Source organism: Strongylocentrotus purpuratus, unplaced genomic scaffold (assembly GCF_000002235.5).
Source record: "Strongylocentrotus purpuratus isolate Spur 01 unplaced genomic scaffold, Spur_5.0 spur5_scaffold_14, whole genome shotgun sequence".
In the NCBI taxonomy this organism is placed as follows: domain Eukaryota; kingdom Metazoa; phylum Echinodermata; class Echinoidea; order Camarodonta; family Strongylocentrotidae; genus Strongylocentrotus; species Strongylocentrotus purpuratus.
The window spans coordinates 28,389,223-28,411,518 of NW_022145599.1; the positions used below are offsets into that span (position 1 = coordinate 28,389,223).

Consider the following 22,296-nt stretch of genomic DNA (forward strand, 5'->3'; position numbering starts at 1 on the left):
GGCAATGATGAAGCACTTATCAGTTAATGATATTATCATGAATTTCTATATTTTCATGTTGACCAGGGTGTCGCAATGACTCTTTCACATGTACTAACAAGAATTGCATTCTGAATTGTCAAACTTGTGACGGTTTCAATGATTGTGACTTTTCTGATGAGGAGTATTGTCGTAAGCATACACATTTTTCTTCAGTTGACTTGTTCAATCTTGTGAATTTGAAATGGCATCATCCTTTCCAGGTCACAAGGTCCTTTTTTCAAGTTTGCAACATAGAATGCAGCAAAATTATAAAAGTCTGGTTTTTATATATTGACTACCAAAACAATTGTAAATCATCGCGACATGTATGTACTATATATTTTTGCATGCATATGCACTAGTGACTTTTAGTTCAACTGGCATTAACTGTATAAGTGCACTTTATTCCAGCAACCCCCCCAGCAAACTCGTCCTGCTTTGAGTGTGCATCTGACTATGAATGTGTGCCTGATCCAAGCTGGGTTTGCGATGGTATTGATGATTGCTTTAACAGAGAGGATGAATTGAACTGCACAGGTAAGATTGAAATTGTTTAAAATCACAGTACTATTATGTAAATTGAATGTTGCATCACTCTTTTGCTCAGTTGACTTGTTCAATCTTGTGACTTTGAAATGGCATCATCCATTTCAGTTCAGCTAGAAATATACGAATAAAAAATGGACTATAGCAAAACCTTTGTATATGACTATCTAAAATTATCAAAACTAAAAGCTTTCATCTGGGCCCTCCTTTATGAACCTTAATATTAACAATAAGAAAAGTTCAATTTCTACGACAAATTTGCTCTTTGCCAATCAAATGCGTTCTTCTTCTTCTTATCGTGTCACTACACAAGTCCCGTCCAGTGGTAGTTACTAAAAGAAACTTGAGTAGTGTGGTTGAAGGATTCGCAGATTTTCATCTGACGGACCGCGACGTGAACGCTCCTTCAATGGCCCCACTGTTTTTACTGTTCTCCTACACTTAACTATAGTCTGGATACAGTACAGGTGATTGATCTGCAGTAACCTCTAAATAAGCTATATGGTAATGCAGCAGAATTAATGATAGTCTATCGTATATATTTTGAGGAGGTATCAGCAAGGTAGACTAAACTATAAAAAAAAAAAAATTAAAAAAAGATAAAGACGTATGACATAAAAAAATATAATCGAAATGTCCGACTAGGTTCCGTGGCACAAACTCGGCATTATTGGACAAACCTACCATTGGAGAAACCTAACAATTACAGAGCTTGGTCTTGTTGCTCTGTTCGCCAGCAGTTTAAGGATATGAAACCCCGCGGCACACTACTCACAAGAGCTCTAACAAGCCAAGCTTATACAGAGCCTAAAAGTAAAATAAAATAATACCGCGTATGTACCACTCACCCAATCGATTCAAGAACAAATTATGATTAAGTTAATCACGTAAAACAGGAAAATATAAAAACAATAATTGAATAAACACCAAATTGTGAACTATAATAATATTATCAGCACTCAAACACACTCAACGCACATATCAGTACAAAGCGTAATATATATATCTTTACAAATCCAGTAATATAATTATTTATTATTATTATTATTATTATTCATTTATTTATTTATTATTCATATTATTTCATATTATTGGTAACATAAAATGTTCATATTGTATTCCTCTGCGCGTACTTCAAATGCGTTGATTTCAGTAGCTTATAACAGTTATTGTAATTGATAACAATTTTAATGAAACAGGGCCCAGGTGTAGAGTGAACAAAATGAATGTTTAAATATGAAGAATATATGATTTATGGGTAAAAAGTTAAATATTATGACCTTAATTGCATAAATTACCATAAATACATGTATGCAAACATCAGCTTATTTTCATGCAATTTGCATTCAGAAAATTATAGCACAAAAGATAATTGCAAGCGAATGAAATACTTCATCACTGCACACACACGTGGGAAGGAAGCGTCTATAGATTTGAATACATTTGCTTGATAAACGACTTTGCATAGTAGGCCTATGATATCGAGCAAATGGCGATGCCTATGTTGTCCTTAGAAACTGTACATTATGCTAAGAATATCTTGTTTTATATACCTCTCACATACACTTTGATGGGGTATCATGTAGATTAATGGGCAAGAATACAATAAATCTCTCAGAATAACTTAAGTTATTTTTTGGGGTGAGGTTTCCTTTAATCATTTTAACAGACAAGATTCATCATATTATTGTACATGGGTTTTCTTCTTTACGCTACTAAATTTTCAGCAGTGCACCTGACTCTAAGAGAAATGTGTTTGATCTCATCACCAAACTATCCTTCATTATTTCATATCTTAAACTTTAAACAAATATTTAAAAATAATTTTCTACATACTCTTAATTAATAGTGTTGAGAAAAGTATGTGTGTGCATATATGTGTGATTGTATATTTCTTTATTCATACTGATTAACAGGCAAAAGTGAAATGAAACACATGCCTATGTTTAAGCAAATAATGCAATATTCTTTTGTTTTTCTAGGTACTACTACGGCTAGTCCAACCAATGACACGATTTCAGGTATTACCATGATAACTACTCCATTGCTAAACACGTCTTTAAACACTGCACTCAATTATTTCATATATCTTTAGACAAACGTTTTAAAATAATTTTCTACATACTCTTATTTTAGTGTTGAAAAGAGTATGTGTGTGCAAATGTATGTAAGTGTGTGCTATTTTTATGTGCAAATACCCCATGTGTTACCTGTATTTTAAAACTATTTTATCTGACCTTCTTTGAACCTAAATGTGCATACCTTATATTAAGCTACATTAAGGGTTGTTGTTGATTTTATTTAGACACGGTAAAAACACACTTTCAACCCCAAAGGCTGTTTTTCAGTATGTCCATTTGTATGGTAATACCCAAATGAATTTGACGTCAAGATTACCATACACCGGAAAAAACACAATACAATCATATGAGCAAAAATAATGTTGGACATTATGGCAAAGTGCAATTGCAGTAAATAAAAGTAAATGAAATAGATTTTTTTTCAAGAATTTAAATCTATGACTTGAACCAATTTGATGATCTGCATGTCCTTTTTTTATTTAAACAGACAAAATTTATCATCAAATTATTGTACTTGGTTTATTTCTTTACACTACTAAAGTTTCAGTGGTTAACCTGACTGTTGGAGAAACGCGGTCAATTTCATCACCAAACTATCCTAATGAGTATCCAAACAACGCCTATTATACTTGGTACATCACGGCTCCATCAAACTACTCGGTGCTCATCACATTCATAGCATTTAATCTGGAGAGTGGCTATGACCATCTGAGCATAGGGAATGGTCATACGCCTGGGAACTTGGTGGCAAAAACTTTCTCAGGACAAGATATACCAGCTTCTTTGAGGTTTGTGTAAATGTATACATTATTTATATTTGTGCATTTTTAATGCACATGTACTTGCATTTTAACTTGAAGAAGCCATATGAACAAAATAGTGTTTCACCTATACATGTGTCTCTAAATTTGCGCATGTGTGTGTGTTCATGTAACTGAAATGTTCTGTTATGGTGGGTGTGACGTCTCATCCCAACAAATTTTGATATAAAGTACCGGTACATTAGTTTTTGTTGTATGTCAGTTTCTGGATTAATGCAATTTTGTCATTGTGATAAGGATATTTCTCTATTAAAGAAAGTAGGTGATCTTGCTCTCAACAGCAACTCACTTTCTCCTGTGCTACAAACTGAAAACCTCTGAGACTCTGATGTTATCTGCCATGTCTCAGATATTTAAAACCATTTTTGCCTGTACGACAGATTATGAGTTGGTGCCAGGTGGTTCCTTCACACTGGAAAAGAAAAGAAAGAAACGATGAAATCATACTTTGGGTAGTCTCTCCCAATGACATCTGATGTGGTTTTGGACGTAACACCTGCTCTATGAAACAACTAACTATAATAATATGCAAATCAGGATGGTTTACAGGCAAGCTACAGTTAGATGAGTTTTAGGGGTGTTCTTGCAAGTGCAAACAAAAATTGAAAGGATTGCTATGACTATGAAATGTTTGTTTTTTATTCGTAAAAAAGCTAACCTTTAATAATACTATGGCATTTGGTTATGAAGTGTGAAATAGCAGTGTATCCAGAACATAGTGAATAATCAGATAATATGTATTGATATGATGAAAGGTGTTTTACAATTTTGTCTTGTTCTACAGATTGTACAGTTCTAATAGTTGGATGCGATTCACCAGTGACTTTTCAATCACGCATCAGGGATTCCAGCTGCAGCTAACAGTGATCGCTGGATCTTTAGGTATGTACACATATCTGGTTTTGGTTTTGGTTTTAGCTCATCCAGCCCGCATTGGTGCGATGAGCTAAACAGTATGCAATTGCATTTGGCGTCCATCATCCATCCACAATTTCTAAATGCTTCCTCTTCATAATTTCTCATCCGATTTTGATTCTGTTTGCTTTATGGGTAGGGGGAGTGGAAACTTCTACACAGAATTGTGAAATTTGTATTAATTTTGCTTATTCATGCAAATTGATTCAAAATCACAAAAAACATTTTCTCCTTCATTCATTGACCAACTTTGATTTTTTTTTCTTTTACAGAGGTGAATGAGATCCGCAGAAATTTTTCATATAATTTTGAAAGTTTGCTTTAATATGATAATTTATGCCATTTTTTCCAAAAATTGCCCCCCCCCCCAAAAAAAAAAAAAAAGAAAGAAATTACAAGAAAAACCTTCTTCTCCATAATTCATTGACCAGTTTTGTTTTGTCTGTTTTCTCTAATAGAGCTAAGTTACATACACAAAAATTCTACACAAAATGTTGAAATATTGACTCAAACATCAATTATATTTTTTGCTATTACAGCAGAACCTAGCATAATGCTAAAAAACAGCAGAACAGGGATAGAATGACGCTAAAATGCAGCAGAACATAGAATTACGCTGAAATACAGCAAAACGTAGAATGACGCTGATATACAGCAAAACATAGAATGAGGCTAAAATGCAGCAGAAAATAGAATGATGCTAAAATACAGCGGAACATAAAATGATGCTTAAAAATACAGCAGAAAATAGAATGATGCTAAATACAGCAGAACCTAGAATTATGCCAAAATACAGCAGAACCTAGAATTACGCTAAAAAACAGCAGAACCTAGAATTATGCTGAAATACAGCATGAAGTAGAATTATGCCAAAATACAGCAGAACCTAAAATTATGCTAAAAACAGCAGAACCTAGAATTATGCTGAACTACAGCAGGAAGTAGAAATTAGGGTGAAATGCAGCAGAACATAGACAAACAAATCAAGAGAACACAGAATTGCGCTAAAATACAGCAGAACATAAAATTAAACTAAAATATGTAGGATATGATATTTTAGTGTAATATATAGGGGAACCCTGTGTCTGCTCTCCTAATATTTCACTTGAAATCAACAAGATTTGTTACCGTTATATTGTGCTCCCCTTATGCTTGATGTCATTTAATTTCTTATATATATAACTAGATTAAAGATACTATGTCCCTTTTGCAGCCAACATCACATTATGTAGAACGTTGCAGGAATTATGAATATGTCATGAATGTCCTATCTGTGAAATTTAAATGTTAGCAGTGTCCTAGTATTCAAATTATGCGAGGAAACCCATTTACTTTCTAGACTTCCCTGTCAGACACTATTGAGTGACTGACTGACATCTTCTTTTTCTTTGGTAATAATTACATACATAAAATGAGCTGTATAGGTACATTTGTCTACATCAATAACCCACTACTTGTAATGACCAAAATCAAACTGATTGAATGTTTGTGCAGCACCAAACGTAAGACCATTCGGTACAAGGGTCTGAAAATCAGACTATTACTTAGGTGATTGCAATCACTTATGTGGATTCAACAACTAATGGTCGTTATTTTTGTAAAAAAGCAATTTTCAAACCCTTTCGTTTTGAAGGTAGTTCTAAATAAGAATTGTCTTTCAAATGCCGTTGGAATCTAACATTTTTGATTTTTTTTTTTTGACCTGCAAATTAAATGGGACATAGAACCTTTAAAGTGTGCCACAGGTTTTGTCAAAATTTGTGTAAGAACAATGTCATTTTGACATTGCAAAAAACAAAGGTTCTAATGTCTGCCCACTCATTCACTTTACATTCAGTTCGTAATTTCGACATGAAAATCTGTCTAGGCTTGTGGATAAAAGTACTAAATCGGATATATCTCATTACTCTAGCCACACATTTATTCAAAGAAGTGTTTTGGGTGGTCTTTTAACATTAACTGTTTATGTCCGTTGGGCCGTTCAATACTTTGGATTGAGGGCAAGTCGATTAGATATTACATCTGCATTTAGGTTGATTCAATTTTTATCAGTAATTGATTTGTTTATGAGTTTCTATATTTTCATTTTGACCAGGGTGTGGCAATGACTCTTTCACATGTATCAACAACAATTGCGTTCTGAATTCTCTAACTTGTGACGGTTACAATGATTGTGGTGACTTTTCTGATGAGGAGTATTGTCGTAAGCATACACATTATTCTTCAGTTGACTCGTATAATCATGTGAATTTGAAAGGGCATCATCCGTTCCAATTGGCGAGAAATAACTATAACGGACGATATCAAAACCTAAATCTAAAATAATCTAAAATTATAAAAACTGAAAGCTTTCAACTGTCTCAACACCTTGGCCCTGTTTCATAAAACTTTTTATCATTAACAAGTAACAATAACTGTTACAAGCTACTGAAATCGTGGCATTTGATTGGCAGAAAGCAAAATTGGCATAGAAATTTAGCTTTTGTTATTGTTAACAAGATTTATAAAACAGGGCCCAGGTGTTGAGTTAATGATACTTATTAATGTACCTACCAGTTAGATGTTATTGAAGGCAATGGATCACAACAATTGTATTGAATTCCTTTGCAATTTTACTTTTGATGATGTCTTTATGCTTAGAATAGAATACAACACAACACCTCTACTACCTTCCTTTAAGGCATCGGGTAACATTGTTAAATCTGAGAGGCATGGTCCTACGTGTTATCAGTGTCTGTGATATGGTGTAATAATGAAGCCCTGAAAAAAATTGCACTTCAAAATGATCATGAAGTGCCTCAAAAGAGTAAAAATCTTTGAGTGACCGGTTTTACCACACTCATTTTCCCCAATAGACTGTAGTGTTATGAAAACCGTTAGGCAAACACAAAATTTGATTCCGATTTCCAATCATAAATATCTTGATAATGAGACAGGCGACAGGCTTGTAAAAGTCATGGGGTTCCTGACTGACCTATTTATAATTATCATTGCAGCATGAGCTAAATCCAGGATTTTGTTTCAGAATCTGAGACAAAGTTACCCAATCCCTTAATATTATTCAAATCGAAAAATAATCTACTACGATCTTAATCATGTTAAAATGTTGACTATTTCACCTACCCGGTATATAAGTGATTTTCCATTTATGTAGAATGCTGTAATGTAGTGGAATGTGCTATTGTGTACCATTTGAATGATTTCTTAGAGACGACCAAAATATATGACAGATCTACCTATGAATGGTTATTTTCTGCTTAGTTAGACCTGTAAGACTCTTTATCATGTATTCTACCCAAATTTAAACCAACAAGGGATTCATCTTAACTTGAGATTTAGGTTTTCCTTTTGTAAAACGTAATTTCATACTCGGGGTTTGGGATTTGGTTTACTGAATTAGTAAAACACGAACCTACATGTACATGAATATACACATACAGCTGTTCATGTTAATTTTCCCCTTCTTATTATATGATATTTTCTGTTTATCAAACAGCACCCTGTGTTCCTCTAGAGAATATAGGTGAATGTGGACAATTACCGTATGACAGAACATACTTCTCGAATCAGTATTCTCCAAATTCTCCTCAGGCAGTTCTTTCTTACAATTTTGTGAGTAGCTCCAGTGTGTTTATATCTTATTTCATTCTCTGGATTACACATAAATATTTCTTTACACTTGATAACTAATGTGCTGTAGTAAAGCAATTTTTTTTCAGAAAGAAATTTATGAAGGATGTTATCAGTATTATTACAAAGGAGAAACTTGTATCATAACGTCCATGCTGAAAGTGTCCATATAGATTTCCTTCATACAAAAAAGTTGCTTTATGAGATGAACTAAATTTTATACAGGCCAAAACGATTGCATTGAACATACAAAATATATAACAGTAGCAATATGAGGGACTGCGGTGATGCTAGTTGCACAGTTTGTGTCGAACCTCTTTCTTATAATATTGAGTTGTAGTACATGTACCTTTACATTGGGAAACCCCATTTCATTTCATCCATCCTGCATTTATATTGAAAAGGCAATGTTTTGTTTTCTTCTCTATGCTGTTTGGGTCCATGTATTTTTGCTGTACACATTGCCAATTAAATATTTGTATTTTTAATTACACTGTGCCATGAACCTGGGTTGAAAGGGAAGTCCACCCTGATATTAAGTTGGTTTTAAGAGAAACACGTCAGTGAAAGTTTGTGCAAAAACCAATTAAAAATAACAGAGTTTTTAATTTTTGAAATTGCTATCAATCAAACATAAATTGGTAACCCTGTGACGTATCTTGTGAGCTCTCCTTCCATTTGCCCTGTACTAAAAAACTTTCAAAAATTATATTTTCCCTGAAGAAAATTGTCAATCATACATTCACTCTAGATATAGTTATTGCACATATGTTGTATGGCAACCCATGTAAGAAACAAATGTATGTCGTCATCAATAACTAAGAAAAAAAATGAAACTTTATGAAACTTTCTGTGCCAAGCAAATTGGACAGGAGGTCTCAAGATACATCACAGAACTGCCAATTCATGTTTGATTTATCGCAACATCGCAACTTCAAAATTCAAAAAAATTCTTTAATATTTTTAATCGACTTTTTCTCAAACTCTCTCTTTCTGATCTGTTTCTCTCATTTTTCTGCTTCTATACCAAACCAACTTAATATCAGGGTAGACTTCCCCTTTAAATGTTTAAATCTTTTATCACATTCCTACCACTATTATTTTGAATGAAGATTATACACAGTTTACAAGGTTGTCATCCCAGAGCCATCGACCTTGCATGCAACTTGCTGTTTCCTGAATGCATCCATCAAGGACCTACAAATCGCCCATGCTACTCAGATTGTGTGAATATTACAGCACACTGTAGAGAACTCTTTGAGCAGCACTCAAACATGTCTTGGCCAGTAAACTGCAAAGACTTTACAGATGAAGGGAGAACACCTAATGGTTACTGCCAGGGAGCTACAGGAGGTAGGGATGATCCAACATTTCATTTCATTTATTGGTTCAACCATTTTTTTAAAACAACATTCAGAAATACAAACAATGTTCGAAGGACATATACAAAACATGTTGGACATACAAAGTAAAAATGGTTAGGGAACCCGAGAGAAGCTTAAGCTTGTAAGTGGGGTTCTCTGTACAATAAACAGATAAAATTGTATAACAAAAACCAGATAATAAACTAAGACAAAACTAAACCATAGCACCCGTCGGCATTCACTGGCTATTTTGTTACGCCGCAATAGCCGGCAGCAACTGCTCTGGGCGTTATTTCTTGAAAGATGTAGGGTTAGGGTTGAAATTGGGATTTTAGGTCAGGGTTGAGGCTATGATTAGTATAGTGTTGGGTATAGTTTTGAAATCAGGAACTCTTTTAGTTTTATAGACAATAACCATAGAGCAATTATCGCAGAAGCATGTATTGAACAATTTGATAATTTAATATGGTGTCATCTTGTGTAGCACTCATGTTCATCATGCTGTGACGACCCTAGCGCTCCAACTGGTCCAGCGGTTACTTCAAATTGGTATCCTAGCTTGTCATAGATATTGCATGATTACTTCATCAGTAATAGAAAGCCAAATCCAAATCAGGAAATGTTGAATTCTGCTCTTTAATTCACACCTTGTCTCTCCCTCTCTCGTTCTCACTCTTTCCTTGTCTCTTTCTCTTCCTGTTCGTTTCCTCCCATCACTATTAAACTATCTCCCATCACTATCTATCTTTCTTAATACTGAAATTCCCACTTTTCTCTCTTTCAACCCATCCCGTCTCCAAACATATAAAATACATTCCTATTATACATATTTAATCGTTCATCATTATTCATTGCATGTTGCTGTCTTCCTTTTACTAATTTGGCACATTACAGTTGAGTTTTTATGCACATTTTGTCTAATTTTGTCTTTTAATCAAATTGTATTATTTTTTATGGTGATTTATATAAATACATAATACCAACTTTAAACCATTGTACTTTTCGATATTAGATAAATGTTTCTTAAGTTTTGTAAATTATTTTGCATGACTCCCTTAATACTGGTATAGACCCTATAAAAAATTCATATATCTTTCTTTACAATTTGTTTCTATGTTAGACCTGTTCAAAACTGACATCTGTGGTACAAGACCAGCATATAGACAGAAATTTGCCGAAATAGTAGGTGGCGTGGATGCAAATGAAGGCGAATTTCCCTGGATGGTACATTTGAAAGATAACGGATTTGGTTTCTGCGGAGGTACTCTAATCTCTTCTGAATGGGTAGTGACAGCAGCTCACTGTGTGTAAGTTGGACCTTTGCACTTGTTTTCAAAACACAGTTACAAGGTAACCAACCAAAGTGCTTACAGCATTATTATCCTGGTCAGTGGATTCTGCTATGATTCTGTGATTTACAGTGCACACTCTTTACTCCCTTTGGAGCATTCCAGTCGGTAACTTTTACAGGCTTGCACATGCTAATCTAAGCACATCCCACTGGGTATCCATCTAACACTTGGATGAAGAGCAGCAATGTAGAGAAAATGCCTCGCTGAAGGACATAGTACCATGCTGGGCCTAAAACCCAGGACCTTTGTATCCCCATTCAAATGTTTAAAATACATATATGACTCCTATTTCATTCAATAATGATTTTTCAATGTTTGCTGTAGAGGTCTAAGGCAGGTTCCTGCAAAATCACAGCAATACCATATTTCCCATCCTACATTTGGTCGTGGACAACTTCAATAGCCCCTTTTCTTAAAAGAATATTCTATATAGAATAAGAAGCTCATGCAATAATTGGTTTGGTATTATTTTCTTAATAACATATTCTAGAATATAGAAAGTATAAATTGTCCTTTTGAAGTACATGTATTGTCTTCATATCACTGTGAGGCTCTAAACAGTATTACAACTGGTGATTGGATGTTCCCTCCTAGATTTAATAATCATAATTGCTGTATCATTAATTTACGGCTCGAAAAGTATGTAGAAAGAGCAAAAATATTGTAATATACCAGGTAAACAATTTTACAAAATGGAGATATTGTTTTACTTTGATTTCATGAGCAACATACATGTATGGATTGAAGAAAGTTTGGCAGTCTATTATCTTTTGCTTCATAATACAGAACTATCACTTCCGAAACACATCAAATGTTTATCCTTTATACCGTAGATACCATTGCCAATAGAATGGAAATAAACTTCTTTTATCAACAAAGTTGTGATTAGCATTTTTGTCACAATCATTCATGAAAAGAGGAAAGAAAAACTATTCCAACTCTATGGGCAACAGTGTATGTATATGTGTATATATATATATATATTTGTATATGAATGTATGTTTATATATAAATATATATATATACATATACACACATACCATACGCTCTTGCCCATACAGTTGGAATGTTCTTTTTCTTACCTCTTTTCTTGAAATGATTGTGACAAAATGCTTGATTCTTGATAGACAAAGAATGTCTTATCACAACTTTATTGATAAATCTCTATGACTTTTCAGATTGATATATATACAGTATACATATATATGTACATATGTGTGTGTGTGTGTGTGTGTGTACACATTATGCATATGCATGTATATCTGTTTTTGATCATGGAATCAGATTTAATGCACAAATTTTTGTTAAGTGCCTCGTTATTATTACAAATTATTTCATTCACCTGGTACAAAAAATTTTATTTCAAAAGTCGGAATGCGAGTTTCGTGTTGTTCGGTAGGACAAAATATAATAGCTGTGTTCCCACGATGGCAATTTTGGTTGGCGTACGGTTCATGTTTAGAGCTATTTTGGGTAAATATGGGCAACTGAATAAGACTCACTATTTAAAGTTCAAAAGAAATGTTTAAGAATAGCTACCAACTCTCATTATGAAGCACCATCTGCACCTTTTTTTATCCCCTCGCAGACGAAGTCGGAGGGGATAAACGATGTCGTGTGACCGTCCTGTCATAACAAATCTGGTTTCCGTTTGATAACTTTAGTAACATTGAAATTAATATCGCTAGTGACATTCGTTTGTCTCGCAATGTATAGTCAGCAAGGGATCTGAAAGATCACGACGTTTCGTGTGCCGCGTGTAACGTGCTAACACGACTAGAGGGTAGGGTAAGTTGACCGTGCGGATGCTCTCACATGGCACCCTGAGTATCAAAATGATCAGAAATTTGGTCCAGTCTTGGTAAAGTTACCAGCTCTGTATATCTGGGACTACACAAACATGTGGCATAAAAATCAGTCACAATTTTTATGATGTTATATGCCATATTTAGAATATCAAGGCATTTGCAGATCCATGCCTTCCAGAGAACATTTTTTTCTCTGATGTTCTTCCACACTTGCAAAATACAATGATAACACTCACAAATTATTGTTCACCTCTTCCCAGAACTCAACCTTCTCTTTAAGGTTCAACATTTTCTGGGGCCCTCAAGTGGGCCCCGGACCTTACACCATAAAGGCTTTAGCACTTTGCGCGTACAATCTGTACATTTCACACCCCCCTTTTGGAAAATCCTGGATCTGCCCCTGGCTTCCGGAAGTTACGCTGATTATAAGACTGGGTCAGTGGAAGGTCGTGTTAACTTGATCGTGGCAAGTTGGTCCGAGCAAGAGGGTATGGACAACTAATGGTGTGAGTTAAATATTTATGGGATATTTACTGCTGCAGGGATTAACTAATTATGCCAACTAGCAAGCCCCTGTCTTAACATGGCTTATGTTTGGCTAACCTAGAAGCAATTAGTGGATGTAATTCACATTCTGACTATTGAAATACAATTATTTGTAACAGGTGAGTGAAATGATTTGTAACATGGCAGTTAACAAAGAGTTATGAATATTAAACATTTTATTACATTCCCAGAATGTTTATTACTTATCTATTAATGACTCATTTTCAAAATTGATTTTTTTTTTTTTTTTGGTGTGTGTTTCAGTGTTTTTCTTCATTCTGATGATCTCTACGCTATTTGTTTTAACATAATGACTGTGATATTGAACATTTTGATGTTTCAAAACATGTATGTTATGTGTTGTTTTGATGAAAGTGTTGAAATAAACTTTGAACATTATATTTCATCTCCATAGCTCTTCTGGTAGCCGCTATACTGTGGATGAGGTTGTCTTTGGGAATCTCAACATTGAAAGCACTTCACCATATCGCCTCAGCATTACACCCAGTCAAATATTCATTCATCCCGACTATGATTCTTTCACCAATGATGCAGATATAGCACTCATCCAACTCTCTACGCTAGTCAATTACACTGATTACATCAGACCAGCATGTCTTGCAAATTCATCTCAAGAAACCACTGTATACAAGCAATGTATAGTAAGCGGATGGGGAAATACTCAAATTGGTACGTTGTAGCTCAATTTTGGTCTTACAATTTTTTTTTTTTTTTTTTTTTTTTTTTTTTTGGGGGGGGGGGGGGGGAGGGGGTAGGCGAGGAGGGGTGGCCATGCAGGCACCTAGTACACTCTTCCAAAATTGTCATAACACAAGGGTCCTCATATTTTAGGGATCCCTTTCAAAACAAAAGTAGGAAAACAAAATTAACATTAACGTTCATTGGGGTCCTCGAACACCTGAGCCAGAAGCTTATAGGAACCGCATCCAGTGTAGGAAAATACGAACAAACAAAAAATTTAAAAATGGAAAATGCTAAAATATTTGGTATAGTAGTGGTTAGAATGAAATAATTCTGATTTCTTCATATTTTTCACTTTTATGCTGTGTATACCGGCAGCTAGTTCACTAAAGAGTGGTTTTGAGGATAGAAATGTAATACATAAATCATGATGCTTGTTGCAAAGATTGCTGGTTTGCGAGGTCTTTTTCTATTATTTTTGTTTCTCTGTGCACGTGTGCAGAGTTGCATTTATGTTTTGTTACCAGACTCGCATTATCAGTAAAACTTGTCATTTTTTATTTGTTTAGTAATGCAAGCATGAATATGATAGTAAACGTGTGAATAGATGAAGTGTCACGTTTTCCCCATTTTTAAGTAATCAGATTGACCGAGTTTTCTATCAACCTGATTAATTCTTATTGCATTATGGCTGCAGTTTTGCACAAATTCTATCACAAATCCCATTGGACAGTATCACATCTGGCATTCAAGAAGTTAAAATGGTGAATTTTTTCATATCATATTCTGTAGATGGATATCCAGACCACTTGCAGAAGGCAGTCGTGGGTTTGATTAGCAGAATCACCTGTGGAAGTCTACTTGGGATTGAAAGCTTTACAGACAACATGATATGCGCAGGATATGAAAGAGGAGATATAGATACCTGTGACGTTAGTTTTTCCTCTTCTACATTTGATAGTTGAATATTAATTCATTATTTAGATAAAATAGGGTATTTGTTAGAGAGCATACTATTGGCTTGGAAGATATCAACTAGCTGACTCTCAACATTTTGTTATATGTGCATGAGCGTGAACCTTACATGCACAATATGTGTACTAAATTGAATTAGACTCTGCACCTCTCCCCTGCATGTATCCATTCATTGCATTATCTTAGCTGTGAACATGTAATTCAAGGGCAACCTGAATATAATCGCCTGACTCCAGATATGAGATCGCAAATACCCCAAATTTTGTATAACAAATAATGCATGCATTGCATCGCTCAATATATAATACCCCCCCCCCCCCCCCCAATGCAGAATTTCCCAGGCTCATGCCTGTGGCCCCAGTAAAATATAACATCACTTGTGCAATTGTTAATTTGTCAGTGAAAATATTATATTGCATGAATATTGAATGCCAGAGCATGAAATAATAGTATAATATTATATTTTGAAGGGTGATAGTGGTGGTCCTTTAGCATGTGAAGGTCCAGATGGTAGATGGCACCTGGTCGGTGTAACCAGTTGGGGATATGGATGTGCGGAACCAGGAAGTCCAGGAGTTTACACGAGAGTCTCTGAGCTGTTGCCTTTCATTCTAGGAGTTGTGAAAAGTATGTTTAAGTTCATAAATATCTTGGTATTGAAAGAAATTTAACATATGACAACACAAGCATTTTTTTTTAATGAATGTATCTCAGAAATATATTCTGTAAAGAGAAAGCTCTAATCTGCTCTTTAAAAAAACACCAATGAAGCAACATTGGTTTAATTAAGCAACAATATATGTATAGAAACCCAATTGTTATATGAAAACTAATCATGGAGACACAATTTTTACAATTGGTAAATCTAACTTCGAGACATGTTAAGGTGAATTTATGTAGAGGATAAGTTTTGTGCCCCCTCTATGACTTAAATTTGTTTGATTTTAGTGCAGAATAGATTCTTCCTTATTATTAACAATATATAACTTCACAAAATGTGTAATGCAGAGCGAAGAGAAAACCAAGGATATATGAAATTCCAAATTTTTACATAAATGATTTCAAGTGATCTGTCTATTATCTCATTTGAACAATAAATAATTTCTTTTTATTGCAGATTACGCAGGCAGTGTTCCACCAACATTAGGTATTGTTGTAGTTTCAGCACTTTTATCAATTAATACATTTAAAACCATATAATGCAAACAAATATAAACGTCTTTCCACTTTCTCCAACTCCTTTATTATCTCTTTAAATTCAAGTTATTAATTAGATTGCAGGCTGGTGCAGTGTGGTGGGAATTGGTATATAGGCTAGTCCCTGGTATTTCCTCTTGTGTCGCATACGTAATGATTGGGCACCTAATATTTGACTTAAAATTTGCCAATTTTTTATTAAAATTCCTTTGATGCTTAATGTGATTCTACATGTATTCATTACATTCTTTATGTTCCCACGTCTGCACACTCATTCAATTTACATGTCGCTTTGGGATATGATTCTTGAGTGGAAATTTACCATATCGAGGCTGGTGAATAGAATTGCTAAAATTTTACAGATATGTTTTACTTGTTTTTCACATATATCTCCGAGTCTATATCTATTTATGATAACAGAGACTCAAACAAATTTCTGTTCATTAGTTTTTTTATTTCATAAGAATCAGTTGCACGTATATGTATGCGTAGACATATATAGGCACTCTAGCAATACTATGATTCATGGAATTCTTGATTAAAACTAAAAAGTATCACTACCCTTGATATTTTCTTTTATATACTGCATATAAATATCCAAGGCCTCTGATTGGCCAAAACTGCAGGCATAAAATTTGAAACTGACTGCTGGACAGTGTAGCTAAACAAATATTGAATGCGCACAGTGCATATGTGAACATGCTTTAAATTTCACTAGAAAATGAGACAAATCCCTAAGTGCCATTAAAGGTCTGCATGGGTACAATGTATTCATGGGCATTGCATTGGGGACCCACTAAACACAAGAGTATTTATGCCATTAACAGCAGATACTGGAGATTGGCAATACACATCTTGTAGACTTGAAAGCGATTCTGTTTGTTTTTTTTAATTTAGGACTAATCAAATGTCAGGATACAAATTTTAACAAAAAATACAATTTTAACCAAAAAAAATTTAACAAAAATATTTGGTATTCTCTCTGACGTACTTGTTCCCATCAGCCAAAGTCTTGGAGATAAGGTCCTTGCAGGTTGATAAAACACAGTACCGGCTGTCGAAAATCCTAGCCATAAAGCTAAACTAAAACATGATTTCAACCCTAATCCTAACCTTATGTTCTTGACGAAAATAATCCTGGATCAATCGTCTGTACAGCAGCTGTCGGAGCACAGCACAGCTGAGAGCACAGACAAGATACTGCTGATAGCGCATGCACAAATATATTGAAATTCCAATTTTAAACTACACTCAGCATAACAAGAAAGTGGACACTATTTCTAATTAAGATTTTCTAATAAGTATTGGAAGTATAGTTATATTTATATATCTAAATAAATATATATAGTAATCCTTGTTTAGATGATATGCACTTGGAATTGTACCATTCATGCATGAGTGAGCATAGCCATTTACCAATAAATGAGTTTCTAAAAGAAAATTGCGAAAATGGATCATCGATCCGACCATTCAAATGTGATGAGCATTTAGATCTTGTAGAATGAAATGTATCAAGAAACTACTAAAAAAATGGGATTTTCTTTCATTCAATTTCTTTATTCATACTGATTACCAGTCACAAGTGAAATGAAACACATTCCTATGTTTTAACAAATAATGCAATATTCTTTTGTTTTCCTAGGTACTACTACGGCCAGTCTAACCAATGACATGATTTCAGGTATTACCATGATAACTACTCCATTGGTAAACATGTCTTAAAACACTGCACTCAACGATTTCATATCTTAAACTTTAGGCAACTGTTTTTAAATAATTTTCTACATACTCTTAATTTAGTGTTTAGGAGAGTATGTGAGTGCAGTCACCTGTATTTTAAAACCATTTTATCTGAGCTTGCTGTGATGTACATTGTACCTTCTTTAAGCCTAAATGTGCATAATTATACTCTACATTAAGGGTTGTTGTTGATTTCATTTAGACACAGGAAAAACACACTTTCAGCCCCAAAAGCTGTTTTTCAGTATGTTCGTTTGTATGGTATTACACAAATGAATTTGACGACAAAATGACCATACACCTGAAAAATACAATACAAACATATGAACACCGTTAGGCAAACACAAAATTTGATTCCGATTTCCAATCATAAATATCTTGATAATGAGACAGGCGATCGGCTTGTAAAAGTCATGGGGTTCCTGACTGACCTATATATAATTATCATTGCACCATGAGCTAAATCCAGGATTTTGTTTCAGAATCTGAGACAAAGTTACCCAATCCCTTAATATTATTCAAATCGAAAAATAATCTACTACGATCTTAATCATGTTAAAATGTTGACTATTTCACCTACCCGGTATAAGTGATTTTCCATTTATGTAGAATGCTGTAATGTAGTGGAATGTGCTATTGTGTACCATGTGAATGATTTCTTAGAGACGACCAAAATGTATGACAGATCTACCTATGAATGGTTATTTTCTGCTTAGTTAGACCTATAAGACTCTTTATCATGTATCCTACTCAAATTTAAACCAACAAGGGATTCATCTTAACTTGAAATTTAGGTTTTCCTTTTGTAAAACGTAATTTCATACTCAGGGTTTGGGCAACAGCTTATGCAATTTGTGTGCTGACATCTGTTCATGTCCTGAAGATCATTAAATACCTTTGATTTAGGGCAAGTCAATTTGTAATGGGGGGGGGGAGTGGGGGATTAATCTACTGGTAGAGGAAGCTGGTCAACCAAAATTTCTTGAGCCAGTTGGTTCCAACCCCAAATTATATTACTTGTGCATTTAGGTTGATTAAATTTTGGCAATGATAAAGCACCTGTCAGTAAATGATATGATCATGAATTTCTATAGTTTCATGTTTACCAGGGTGTAGCAGTGACTCTTTCACATGTACTAACAAGAATTGCATTCTGAATTGTCAAACTTGTGACGGTTTCAATGATCGTGGTGACTTTTCTGATGAGGAGTATTGTCGTAAGCATACACATTTTTCTTCAGTTGACTTGTTCAATCTTGTGAATTTGAAATGGCATCATCCTTTCCAGGTCACAAGGTCCTTTTTTCAAGTTTGCAACATAGAATGCAGCAAAATTTTAAAAGTCTGGGTTTTTATATATTGACTACCAAAACAATTGTAAATCATTGCGACATTTATGTAGTTTATATATGCATATGCACTAGTGACTTTTAGTTCAACTGGCATTAACTGTATAAGTGCACTTTATTCCAGCAACCCCCCCAGCAAACTCGTCCTGCTTCGAGTGTGCATCTAACTATGAATGTGTGTATGATCCAAGCTGGGTTTGCGATGGTATCGATGATTGCGATAACAGAGAGGATGAATTGAACTGCATAGGTAAGATTAGAAATTGTTTAAAATCACAGTACTATTATGTAAATTGAATGTTGCATCACTCTTTTGCTCAATGTTGCAACACTGTTATGTAAAAGGTTACAGCTCACTTATTTTGAATGTTGCAACTCTCTTGTTTAAATGCTGCATCACACTTATGTTAAAGATGGCAACATTCTTAGGTTGTAAAATTACTAAAATATAGCAGTTGACAAATTAATTTCATTCATGCTAACAGTTCACCCCACAAAAGCAACAGCTTATTTATGCAAATTGCATGCTGACAACTGTTCAAGTCCTTAAGATCATTGAATACTTTGGATTTAGGGCAAGTCAATTTGTAATGGGGGAGGGGGGGGGGATTAATCTACTGGTAGAGGAAGCTGGTCAACCAAAATATCTTTGGCCGGTTGGTTCCAACCCCAAATTATATTACTTGTGCATTTAGGTTGATTAAATTTTGGCAATGATGAAGCACTTATCAGTAAATGATATTATCATGAATTTCTATATTTTCATGTTGACCAGGGTGTCGCAATGACTCTTTCACATGTACTAACAAGAATTGCATTCTGAATTGTCAAACTTGTGACGGTTTCAATGATTGTGACTTTTCTGATGAGGAGTATTGTCGTAAGCATACACATTTTTCTTCAGTTGACTTGTTCAATCTTGTGAATTTGAAATGGCATCATCCTTTCCAGGTCACAAGGTCCTTTTTTCAAGTTTGCAACATAGAATGCAGCAAAATTATAAAAGTCTGGGTTTTTATGTATTGACTACCAAAACAATTGTAAATCATCGCGACATGTATGTACTTTATATTTTTGCATGCATATGCACTAGTGACTTTTAGTTCAACTGGCATTAACTGTATAAGTGCACTTTATTCCAGCAACCCCCCCAGCAAACTCGTCCTGCTTTGAGTGTGCATCTGACTATGAATGTGTGCCTGATCCAAGCTGGGTTTGCGATGGTATTGATGATTGCTTTAACAGAGAGGATGAATTGAACTGCACAGGTAAGATTGAAATTGTTTAAAATCACAGTACTATTATGTAAATTGAATGTTGCATCACTCTTTTGCTCAGTTGACTTGTTCAATCTTGTGACTTTGAAATGGCATCATCCATTTCAGTTCAGCTAGAAATATACGAATAAAAAATGGACTATAGCAAAACCTTTGTATATGACTATCTAAAATTATCAAAACTAAAAGCTTTCATCTGGGCCCTCCTTTATGAACCTTAATATTAACAATAAGAAAAGTTCAATTTCTACGACAAATTTGCTCTTTGCCAATCAAATGCGTTCTTCTCCTTTAATCGTGTCACTACACAAGTCCCGTCCAGTGGTAGTTACTAAAAGAAACTTGAGTAGTGTGGTTGAAGGATTCGCAGATTTTCATCTGACGGACCGCGACGTGAACGCTCCTTCAATGGCCCCACTGTTTTTACTGTTCTCCTACACTTAACTATAGTCTGGATACAGTACAGGTGATTGATCTGCAGTAACCTCTAAATAAGCTATATGGTAATGCAGCAGAATTAATGATAGTCTATCGTATATATTTTGAGGAGGTATCAGCAAGGTAGACTAAACTATAAAAAAAAAAATTAAAAAAAAAGATAAAGACGTATGACATAAAAAGAATATAATCGAAATGTCCGACTAGGTTCCGTGGCACAAACTCGGCATTATTGGACAAACCTACCATTGGAGAAACCTAACAATTACAGAGCTTGGTCTTGTTGCTCTGTTCGCCAGCAGTTTAAGGATATGAAACCCCGCGGCACACTACTCACAAGAGCTCTAACAAGCCAAGCTTATACAGAGCCTAAAAGTAAAATAAAATAATACCGCGTATGTACCACTCACCCAATCGATTCAAGAACAAATTATGATTAAGTTAATCACGTAAAACAGGAAAATATAAAAACAATAATTGAATAAATACCAAATTGTGAACTATAATAATATTATCAGCACTCAAACACACTCAACGCACATATCAGTACAAAGCGTAATATATATATCTGTACAAATCCAGTAATATAATTATTTATTATTATTATTATTATTATTCATTTATTTATTTATTATTCATATTATTTCATATTATTGGTAACATAAAATGTTCATATTGTATTCCTCTGCGCGTACTTCAAATGCGTTGATTTCAGTAGCTTATAACAGTTATTGTAATTGATAACAATTTTAATGAAACAGGGCCCAGGTGTAGAGTGAACAAAATGAATGTTTAAATATGAAGAATATATGATTTATGGGTAAAAAGTTAAATATTATGACCTTAATTGCATAAATTACCATAAATACATGTATGCAAACATCAGCTTATTTTCATGCAATTTGCATTCAGAAAATTATAGCACAAAAGATAATTGCAAGCGAATGAAATACTTCATCACTGCACACACACGTGGGAAGGAAGCGTCTATAGATTTGAATACATTTGCTTGATAAACGACTTTGCATAGTAGGCCTATGATATCGAGCAAATGGCGATGCCTATGTTGTCCTTAGAAACTGTACATTATGCTAAGAATATCTTGTTTTATATACCTCTCACATACACTTTGATGGGGTATCATGTAGATTAATGGGCAAGAATTCAATAAATCTCTCAGAATAACTTAAGTTATTTTTTGGGGTGAGGTTTCCTTTAATCATTTTAACAGACAAGATTCATCATATTATTGTACATGGGTTTTCTTCTTTACGCTACTAAATTTTCAGCAGTGCACCTGACTCTAAGAGAAATGTGTTTGATCTCATCACCAAACTATCCTTCATTATTTCATATCTTAAACTTTAAACAAATATTTAAAAATAATTTTCTACATACTCTTAATTAATAGTGTTGAGAAAAGTATGTGTGTGCATATATGTGTGATTGTATATTTCTTTATTCATACTGATTAACAGGCAAAAGTGAAATGAAACACATGCCTATGTTTAAGCAAATAATGCAATATTCTTTT

General features: G+C 34.2%; 1 protein-coding gene across 1 annotated transcript in view; it reads left to right on the forward strand.

Annotated features, from left to right (window-relative positions):
- Window positions 1-22,296, forward strand: part of LOC105443260 (atrial natriuretic peptide-converting enzyme-like) — a 41,942-nt gene that overhangs the window by 16,744 nt on the left and 2,902 nt on the right. Inside the window, exons 13-14 of the mRNA XM_030984630.1 lie at window positions 433-558; window positions 20,190-20,315. Of these exons, the coding sequence (XP_030840490.1) occupies window positions 433-558; window positions 20,190-20,315 (252 nt within the window). The remainder of the gene's footprint in view (window positions 1-432; window positions 559-20,189; window positions 20,316-22,296) is intronic.